This window comes from Lithobates pipiens, unplaced genomic scaffold (genome assembly GCF_037356315.1).
Source record: "Lithobates pipiens isolate NorthernLeopardFrog02 unplaced genomic scaffold, aLitPip1_a1.2 Scaffold_1, whole genome shotgun sequence".
Lineage (NCBI taxonomy): Eukaryota > Metazoa > Chordata > Amphibia > Anura > Ranidae > Lithobates > Lithobates pipiens.
In genome coordinates this window covers 174,609,689-174,620,883 of record NW_027507685.1, presented here as the reverse complement: position 1 = coordinate 174,620,883, position 11,195 = coordinate 174,609,689, and the positions used below count along the sequence as shown (strand labels likewise).

The 11,195-nt window shown below is 42.4% G+C and overlaps 1 protein-coding gene across 1 annotated transcript; it reads right to left on the bottom strand.

Annotated features, from left to right (window-relative positions):
* Nucleotides 1-7,638: 7,638 nt before the first annotated feature.
* LOC143988657 (olfactory receptor 6C74-like) lies at nucleotides 7,639-10,967 on the bottom strand. Its single transcript, XM_077488378.1, has 2 exons — nucleotides 10,949-10,967; nucleotides 7,639-8,595 (listed from the first exon to the last, which is right to left on the bottom strand). Exons 1-2 carry the CDS (start codon nucleotides 10,959-10,961, stop codon nucleotides 7,643-7,645), a joined length of 966 nt encoding a protein of 321 aa, XP_077344504.1. The 5' UTR covers nucleotides 10,962-10,967; the 3' UTR covers nucleotides 7,639-7,642.
* Nucleotides 10,968-11,195: the final 228 nt, after the last annotated feature.

Here is an 11,195-nt window from a genome sequence, read left to right as displayed (position 1 = left end):
AACACCATAGTAGGTGGATAAGGTCTCCATGGTCCCAAGAGCACCAAGTACATTCAGGGATGCACCCACAAGACGATATACAAATGGGACAGATGTTGCGCCACATTGAGAGAGCACATCTGAATCACCTGCAGAGCTTCCTCCCACTGCTCCTCCTCAAATATGCCCACATCACTCTCCCATTTAGGTAACACTTTGGACGGGAAGCCTTTCAAGTACGTGGACACAAGCATGGCATAGCACTGGAATATAATCATGAAAAAGTTTTAAGAATTGTATTTATTTATATATGTGGAGAACTGATGCAGAAAAGTGTGAGTAAACCTTTGTGGAAGATGGAAGGCAGTCTGAACCCAGGACACTCAGTAGTATATACCACTCTTCCCTGACACTGTGATCCCCCGACAACAGCCACTGCAGCAGCCAGAATCTCTTCCTGCCATTTGCCTGCAAATTAAGTTAGAGGAGCCAAGTACCAGAAATTGTTCCTGATTTGTGCTCCGGGATACAGCCCAGACCGGTCTCCGGTACTTGGTTGAAATTCTGGGAAGGTCCCGCAGTATCTGGGACAGTTGTAAGGTAAGCTAATACCTCTACTTGTTGCAGATTCACAATGCTAAGCCATATTACTAAATTAGCAACAGTATTGCCAACCTGTCATGTGTGCTTCTTCAGTTGGTCATCGGGCTGCCTATCAGGCCTATCATATAGGCAACCCCAAAGCTAATAAGAAGAACTCTCAAAGCAGGCTGGCGATGTTGATGATAATTGTGAGGCTGTGACCAACATTGTCAGCATGCAAAAGGAAGTGCTATTACTGGCAGGAACTCTGGGTAAGAAATTTTGCAACACCAAAAAATTATATGCTTAAGAAAGCAGTATACAATGGTGTACAATTCCAAATGTACCAAAAAACTCATTTAGAGTTTACATACTCCGTGATAATTTAGCCATAGGGTCTAGTGCAGTGATTCTCATCCAGGGTTCCGTGGAACCCCAGGGTTACTCCATAGGTTGATAGGGGTTCCTTCAGCATTGAGCAATTTCTGCCTCTCAGATAAGTTCCCACTCACACCATTGATCTTTTTGGCTATCTGTAACAAGGTAATTCTTCCCAATGACCACAAGTGTAAGGACCATTCTTCTCACTGATCATCACACTAATGTATCATGAGTTGTAGATTTCTAATTTTTAGCAGGGGTTCCCTGAGACCAGAGAACTATTTCAAGGGTTCCTCTGTATTGAAAAGGTTGAGAAAGGCTGGTCAAGTGGGTGAAGAAGAGCAGGTTTGATGAAGCTGGTCAAAACCAACTTCGCACTAATACATTTGGAAAACAGATTGTAATTTTCTAAAGTTATACAAGTTTTAAACTCCTAATTTGCACACTTAGACCCCTTTCACACTGGGGCATTTTCCAGGCATTTTTCAGACACTTTAGCGTTAAAAAAAGCACCTGTAAAGCGCTTGAAAGAAGCCTCATCTCCAATCCCAATGGGAAAGCCCAAGTGCTTTAAGAGCCCTTTCACACTGCCAGCGCCCAAAAAAGGCTTGCAAAGCGCTGCTTAAACTAGCAGCGCTTTACAAGTGTTTTTCAAGTGCTAGTGCGGCGCTTTTAACCCCTGCTAGTGGCCAAATAAAGGGTTAAAAGCGCCCACAAAGCGCTGCTGCACAAAGCGATTTTAATGGGAAGGGCGCTTTAGGAGCGGTGTATTCACCGCTCCACAAGCGTTGCAAAGAAGCTGCTTGCGGGACTTTTTTTGACGCCCTGCCAGCGCAGCGCTTCAGTGTGAAAGCACTCGGGCTTTCACATTGGGATTGCAGTTGTATCATATAAATGTACTCACCGAGGCCTAGATGCCAAGAGCGGTCGCTGTTGCGACTCGGTGCAGACCACCCCTGAAGGTGGCACAGAGGGTGGTTGCACCAAGAGGCACAAGCTACCAGTAGGACAGTCACTTGCTAGTAGATCAGCAGGTAGCTTGAGCAGAGCTGAAAGGTGATGTCCCGTGGGAAGGTCCAGAAGCAATGGTAGCAAGTCCATAAGGCAAAGGCAGAATCCAGGAGGCAGGCCAGGGGTCAAACACAGTCCAGATCAGAAGACAAGTACCAGGAACGCTGAGACAGAAGGGTAATCCAAAGACAAGCCAGGGGTCGAACACAGGAGATAGCAGGTAAGTCCAAATGCAGGCTGAGGGTCAAACACGTTCAGAAAGCGGGAGTCCAAGGTCATGCCAGAGGTCGGGTCAGGAGAAGATCAGCGAGGTCGATGAGGCAATCTGGGTCACAACGGGTAATGCAGATCACAAGAGCAGACGTGGGAATCGCAGGAAGCTGAAGACGAAACCAGCAGTGTGTTTGGATGACTCACTTCCTTTATAGGTCAGCAAGGGGTCACACCCTGTGTGTGTGTGCTCGTATTCTTTAGCACATTCCTATTGTGCAGAACTGTGCGCCAGAGCGCTTTACCCGTGAGCATCTTATGACAAGTTGCGGCTTCTTTCAGGCGCTTTTTTTTAAAGCTAAAGCGCCTGAAAAATGTCCCAGTGTGAAAGGGATCTCAGTGTGAAAGCACTTGGACTTTCACATTGGGATTGCAGATGAGGCTTCTTTCAAGCACTTTACAGGCACTTTTTTTAACGCTAAAGCGCCTGAAAAATGCCCCAGTATGAAACGGGTCTTAGGCCTCTTTCACACTGACGTCCCGTTCAGGCCCGCCTGTCAGTTTTTCAGGCGGACCTGAACGGGTGCTCCATAGAGGTCTATGGAGCGTCGGATGTCAGCAGTGACATGTCCGCTGACATCCGACCCGCTCCGATCCGAAAAAGTGTAACGGAGGAAAAAGCTATTTTTCCATCCGTCTGCGGATCGGATCGGGTGACGACGGGCACTGCGGTCCGTCGTCATCCGATCTCCCATAGGGGAGAGCGGCGCTGTGACAGGTCCGTCCCTGCGCAGTGTGCAGAGACGGACCTGTCATCTCCCTGCTCAGCGGGGATCGGCGGAGTGATCCCCGCTGAGCAAACGGACATCCACGGGGCGGATCAGAACTGATCCGCCCCGTGTGAAAGGACCCTTAAGGTCAGGAAACCCCTTCCATTTATACCTCCACCTTTCAAGTGTTCTCAGAGTTTAATCATTATTTTAGGTTGCTGTCATGCACAGCTCTGTATCACAAACACATCACATTCTACATTATTATAAAAAAAAAAAAGAATTGAAGGTAAATAACAAATGGACATCTAAAACAAGCAATAAACATATACCGTTTCTTTTTTTTTTTTTTTTTGCCACCTCAGTAAACTCGTTCGGGGAACACAAATCAACTCTAATGTTCATCGTTACCCCGACTTGTTACAACATCATTGTAGCATTCTTCTTTCCAATAAATGTGGGTTGTTTTTTTTTCTTTTTGTTTTTTTGTTTTTTTTTATGTGTAAATTATGCCCCTCAGGGAAAGTTAAACTACCTTCTTTAAACATATCTTTATAAATCTTACCAAAATATTCTCCCATCTACTACCAGAACCCCCCCGTCTCTCCTCTATATCAGGCAACCGACACAATCCGCCCGTATGCAAGCTATAATACTTCTGCCATCCTAACAAGATATCTTGGTGTTTGTTGGTATTTTTCCCAGGCTTTCCATCTCTTTATAAATCCCATTTCTCCTGATTCTCCACTATGCTTTAAATACTCCAAATTATAGATTTTATTGATTTTACCTAACCAACTTTTCAGAGGGAGTCTCTAGATTTTTCCACTGGCAGGGGATTAAGCTCTTTGCGGCATTTAGTAGACTTGGGATCAATGATAACCTATATTGTTTAATAGGCAAGTTAGTCCCATGAAGCAGGCATACCCTAGGATCCTCTGGGATATCTAGACCCGTTATTTCTTTAATAATTGACAAAACGGTCTTCCAGAAAGTCTTAATTTTAGGGCATGTCCACCAGATGTGTACCACAGAGCCTATTTCTGAGCATCCCCCCTAGCATAAGTTAGAGCTCCCGCTTTGAAATTGGTGTATTCTGTCTGGAGTTAAATACCACCGGGCCATACACTTGTAGTCAATTTCCAATAAACTACAATCCGGAGAGATTGCATGCGGCATCTTTAGTATTTTCTTAATCTCGGCCTCTGTACTTCTTATCCCGATCTCTTCATCCCATTTTTTAATGTATGCGGGGGGTTCCATGATTTTCAATCCGCTCAGTATTTTATATATCCTCGCAATCCCTCTCCTTCCTTCAGTCGCTGTACACAACTGCAAGTTGTCTACTGACCTAATCGGGTGGGAGAAGGATTCCACAAAATATTTCAGCTGAGCTGAGCATACCTCCACCAATTAATATCTAACACCACTTTTTTCGTCTTTAATTCCTGTGCAAATTTTACCTTTGTTAGTAATATCTTTTACCTGTGCCTCCCTATTGCTAAACCACCCCCCAAATGTCCTATCTTTCCCTGGTGAAAAATAATTAGTGTCACATAAGGGTATTAATGGGGAATTATAATCCCATTTTTGTTTTTATGAACCCTATCCCAAATTACCATTGTGGCCCGTGTAATTATGTGAATGGGAGAATCTGATTCTCCTAGCTGTGACGGAATCCAGATCACTTTTCCTAGTGTGCAACATTACTTATCCCTTTCTTTAATTTAACCCAGCTTTTCTCTTTGTTATCCCTTACCCATTCAACCACTTGTGCCATTAAAATTGCGTAGTAACATGTTTTAATATCAGGAACCCCCAGCCCCCCTTGAGTCTTATCTCTAGAGAGTATTCCCATGCTTATCCGGCTTTTTTTATGCCACCAAATGAACCTGCGGAATAGCAGGTTTAGCTTATTAAAATATGAATCGGGAATCAAAATTGGTAACATTTGAATTTTATATAATATTTTAGGGAGTATTATCAATTTTAAACAATTTATCCTATTAACCACTTGACCACTGGTTCGCAGTGATAGCTCACATGTGTGGTTTGAACACCGTTTTCATATGTGGGTGGGACTTACGTATGCATTTGCTTCTGCATGTGAGCACATGGGGACGGGCGCTTTAAAAAAAATGTTTTATTGTTTGTTTTACTTTATTTATTTTAGTTTGACATTTTTTCCCCCAAAATAAATTTTTTGATCACTTTTATTCCTATTACAAGGAATGTAAACATCCCTTGTAATAGGAATATAGCATGACAGGTCCTCTTTACAGTGAGATATGGGGTCAATAAGACCCCGCATCTCACCTCTAGGCTAGGAAGCCTGAAATAAAAAAATAAAAAAATAAAGATTCTGGCTTTGATCGTATTGGCGAGTCGGTAGAAGCACCGGGGGGTGGCGGGAGGGAGGGGGGGGGGGGACGTCCCCTCTCGCCTCCTGTAAGAATGATCAAGCAGTGGAACAGCCACTATGATTGTTCTTATGGTGCAGGGAATCGCCGGCTGATGCCTGTAGCTACACCTATCATTCAGATATCCCCGCACAAATTCAAGGACATCATATGATGGCTGGCTGGGTATTGCAGGATATCACCAACTATGGCTGGGTATTGCAGGGTATCACCGACTATGGCTGGGTATTGCAGGGTATCACCGACTATGGCTGGGTATTGCAGGGAATCACCGAGTATGGCTGGGTATTGCAGGGTATCACCGAGTATGGCTGGGTATTGCAGGGTATCACCGAGTATGGCTGGGTATTGCAGGGTATCACCGAGTATGGCTGGGTAATGCAGGGTATCACCGAGTATGGCTGGGTATTGCAGGATATCACCGACTATGGCTGGGTATTGCAGAGTATTGCTGGGTACTGCAGGGTATCTCCGAGTATGGCTGTGTATGGCAATTTATGGCAGAGCATTGGCAGGGTATTGCAGAGTATTGCAGTGTATTGGCGGGTATTGCAGTGTATTGGCGGGCAGAGTATTGGTGGGCAGAGTATTGGCGGGTATTGCAGAGTATTGGCAGGTATTGCAGAGTATTGGCAGGTATTGCAGAGTATTGGCAGGTATTGCAGAGTATTGGCGGGTATTGCAGAGTATTGCAGAGTGTTGACAGATATTGGCGAGTATTGCAGAGTATTGGCAGGTATTGCAGAGTATTGCAGAGTATTGGCAGGTATTGCAGGGTATTGGCAGGTATTGCAGGGTATTGGCAAGGTATTGCAGGGTATTGGCAGGGAACGGAGGGGTTAATTTTTGGTGAGCAGCACTGTGGGCACTGCAGATGTAGCCCACAGCGCTGCTTAAACCGATCTTTTCTCCCTCCGCTGAACCGATCGGTACAGAGAGGGGAGGGAGGAACCGGCGTCATAACATGACACCGGTTTGTTTACAAGTGATCACAGCATCATCTGACGGAGCAATCACGTGGTAAATGGCTGCGATTCATGATGTGCCGGGTCCGGTCGTGGATGTTCTCGAGTGTGTGCCCCAGGGGGCGCGCGAGAGTGGAATTCTGAGAGGATGTTATATAACGGCCTCTCAGAGTTAAGCAACCGCCCTGTAGCCGTTTTTCGGCTATGGGGCGGTTGTTAATTGGTAATACAAGATTTCTGTCTAGGGGCCATTATATTTAATTCTGATTTAATATCGTTCATTAACGGAATAAAGTTTTGTTGGTATAACATATCACATGTAGGTGTTATTTTAACTCTGAGATACTTAATTTCCTTCTCCCTCCAGGTAAACAGGAAATTTTGTTTGAGTATTTGAGCCTCCTGTGGGGCAAGATTTATAGAATTTCGGATTTTGCGGGGTTCATCTTAAAGTTTGAGACTTCCCCATATCTTTTCAAGATGTTCAATAGGCTCGGGAGGGTTGTCCTGGGACTGGTCACGTAGAACAAAACATCACCAGCATAGGCAGCTATTTTATGCTCATCATTGTTAATCTGCATTCCCTTAATATCGGGATTCGATCCTATCCTGGACAGCAGTGGTTCCATTGATAGAATAAATAATAAAGGAGATAGGGGACAACCCTGCCATGTCCCATTGAACATCTCGAAGGGCCGTGATCGAGACCCGTTTATTTTGACCCTCGCTGTGGGGTGTTTGTATAGGGCATTTATCCAGCCTAACATCTTAGGGCCAACTCCAAATACCTCCAGGGACTTTTGCATGAATCCCCAGTCTACTCTGTTGAATGCTTTCTGGGCGTCTATAGACAGTAGCAGCCCTGGGGGTCCACTCTCTTTCAATTTATGGATAACTGGAAGAGTTCTGATACCATTATCCCTACTCTCCCTGCCCAGGATAAATCCCACTTGGTCTGTATGAACCAAATCGTTCATTACCGTTTTCAATTGATTGGCTAAGATCTTTGCGTACAGTTTTACATCAGCAGTTAATAGAGAGATGGGCCGGTAACTAGAACACAGAGAGGGATCTTTTCCCTCCTTGGGGATAATAGTAATCTCAGCCTCTAGCGCTTCCCGTCAAACATATACCATTTCTGCTGTATATTTTATATAATTCCTGGGTTGACTAACAGTTTCAAATAATAGAAATGCCTAAATTAACACATTTCTATATGAAAATGCAAATGGTATATATTATTATTATTTTTTCTAAATGCATGGAAATTAAAAATGAAAAATATAATTATAATTTTTATATAAAAAAAAATGCAGCCTTCACATTAATTCTTAATCATTCTTTTCAAAGCTGATTTTACATCTTTATTTTTCAAGCTGTAAATCAGTGGGTTCAGCATGGGAACAATTGCTGTATTTAACAAGGCAAACACTTTGTTGGATGCATTACTGTTGGTTGATTTGGATGCTATATACTGAAAAATAATTGTCATATAGAATATGAGGACCACTACTATGTGTGAGGAACAGGTGTAGAAGGCTTTTAGTCTGCCTGTGTTAGACTTTATCTTGAGGATGGATGAGATAATAAACACATACGGAATAAAGGTCAAGGTGAAAGTTGATGAAAGATGTATAAGTCCTATTATAACAAGAAAAAGATCCAAAGATGTGGTGTCACTACATATGATTTCTCTAATTGGCAAAACATCACAAAAAAAGTGATCTATCTTATTGGACTTGTAGCAAGTGAAGTGTGACAGTGTAGTTACATGAGGAATAACCTCTAAAAATCCCAACACCCAACAGACAGAAGCCAACAGAGCACAATGTCTACCATTCATGACCATGTGATAGTATAGAGGTTTACAGACAGCCACATATCGATCATAACTCATAGCTACCAAAATCCAAAACTGGTCACTGGTTAATGAAGAAAAAATATATAACTGAGCCAAGCAGGAAAGATATGAGACTGATATCTCTTTTAAAAGAGACATTGTAAATATCTTGTGTAGAGCAGCTGTCGAGCAAGATATATCTAAGATGGATAAATTGGCCAAGAAGATGTACATTGGAATTTGGAGATGAGAGTTCAGACACACCAGTAGAAGTATAGCTACATTACCACTGAGAGTGGCAAGATAAGTGAGAAGAACCACAAGAAAGATCAGAACCTGTAGCTCAGGCACATCTGAGATTCCTTTGATGATGAAGTCTGTTGGAGTGTGATTTAGCGGAAACATGAACTCTTTGTCTTGTAACTTCAAATGCATTCCTGTAAGTAAAATAAATGAATAAATACATAATGAATTGAATGAGAACCGTCACAAGCAAAACCTGTAACACAAAAACATCTAAAGCCTCTTTGAAGGTAACATTGATTGGGGATGGTATCTTTCTAGTAAACATAATCTTTTTTTTTTGCCCAGGATTTACAAACCCCCAAAATTACATGACTTTAGCCTTACTACAGTATCTCACAAAAGTGAATACACGCCTCACATTTTTGTAAAGATTTTATTATATCTTTTCATGTGACAACACTGAAGAAATTACACTTTGCTTCCATGTAAAGTAGTGAGTGCACAGCTTGTATAACAGTGTAAATTTTCTGTCCTCTCAAAATAACACAACATACAGCTATTCGGGTCTAAACCCCTGGCAAGAAAAGTGAGTAACCCCCTAAGTGAAAATGTCCAAATTGGGCCCAATTAGCCATTTTCTCTCACCAATGTCATGTGACTCATTAGTGTTACAAGGTCTGAGGTGTGAATGGGGAGCAGGTGTGTTTAATTTGGTGTTATCGCTCTCACTTTCTCATACTGGTCACTGGAAGTTCAACATGGCACCTCATGGCAAAGAACTCTCTGAGGATCTGAAAAAAGAATTCTTGCTCTACATAAAGATGGCCCAGGCCATAAGAAGGTTGCCAAGACCCTGAAACTGAGCTGCAACACAGTGGTCAAGACAGTCACAACAGGCCTTGTCATGGTCGACCAAAGAAATTGAGTGAACGTGCACAGCGTCATATCCAGAGATTGTATGTGGGAATAGATGCATGAGTGCTGCCAGCATTGCTGCAGAGGTTGGGGGGGGGGGGGGGGGGGTTCAGCCTGTCAGTGCTCAGACCATACGTCACACACTGCATCAAATTGGTCTGCATGGGTGTCATCCAGAAAGAAGCCTCTTCTAAATATGATGCATGAAAAAGCCAGAAAGCAGTTTGCTGAAGACAAGCGGACTAAGATCATGGATTACTAGAACCATGTCCTGTGGTCTGATGAGACCAGGATAAACTTATTTGGTTCAGATGGTGTCAAGCGTGTGTCGCGGCAACCAGGTGAGGAGTACAAAGACATCTTGCCTACAGTTAAACATGGTGGTGGGAGTGTCATGGTCTGGGGCTGCATGAGTGCTGCCAGCACAGTTCATTGAGGGAACCATGAATGCCAACCTGTACTGTGACATAATGTAGCAGAGCATGATCCTCTCCCTTCAGAAACTGGGCCCCAGGGCAATATTCCAACATGATAAAGACCCCAAACACACCTTCAAGATGACCACTGCCTTGCTAAAGAAGCTGAAGCTAAAGGTGATGGACTGGCCAAGCATGTCTCCAGATGTAAACCCTATTGAGCATCTGTGGGGCATACTCAAATGGAAGATGGAGGAGCGCAAGGTCTCTAACATCCACCAGCTCCGTGATGTCGCCATGGAGGAGTGGAAGAGAACTCCATTGGTAACCTGTGAAGCTCTGGTGAACTCCATGCCCAAGAGGGTTAAGGCAGTGGTGCAAAATAATGGTGGCCACACAAAATATTGACACTTTGAGCCCAATTTGGAAATTTTCACTTTGTTGCCAGCAGTTTTGACATGAATTGCTGTGTGTTGAGTTTTTGTTTGAGGGCACGGCAAATTTACACTGTTATACAAGCTGTTCACCCACTAATTTACATTGCAGAAAAGTATCATTTCTTCAGTGTTGTCACATGAAAACATATTATAAAATATTTACAAAAATGTTAGGGGTGTACCCATTTTTGTGAGATAATGTATATAACAGATAAACGACTGAGGAAGCTAGCTTTTAGAATACCTTTGCTACAGATTTATAAGAAGTTGTGAGGTCCAAAAAGACAGCAGGTTATTCAACTTACCCGTGCCACTCTCAAATATTTGTTAGAGTTGCCCTTTAACTGCAAAATAAGATTGTTTTCTGGCTTTCAAAATAAAATTTTAAAAGCTGTGCATTTTTAACTTTGCATTAACAAATTACATTTTTGCTGAGTGATTGAGCGGATATAAACTGCATTATTATTAATTAAAGAGAATGATTTAAAAAACAAACAAAAAAAAAAACAAGGACAAGTATTGTATCTACTTATTACTGTTTCATATTAGAAATTCATGTATTCTAAAATAATCAAAAATGCATATATCCTAAAATAATCAAGACACATATGATAATTTACAAATGTGGATAGAATTGTGCATAAAAAAATGTACACTATTTTTTGGAAAAGTGAGAAAATAAATAAATAGCAGGAACAACTTGCAATAGCCACCACGGATAAGGCTTGGTTTTTATCTTGCAGTTTTCCCTCTTAGTGTTGTGGTCTCTGGTATACCTGTGCAAAACATATAACACAGAACATGGTGTGTAGAGGATTATACAAGTGTAGAGGATTATATAACTAAAGAATTCTTTTGGGACGATTTCACAGGGGGATTGGAATACTCAGAAGGACAATCTAAATAAAGAAAAATGTGGTAAATAGAACAATTTACCAATACATGGCAATTGCCTATTGCATTTTTGGCAAGATTGGTAATGATGTTATGTCTTTGAGCATGGCATGCAGACATTGCCAGAGA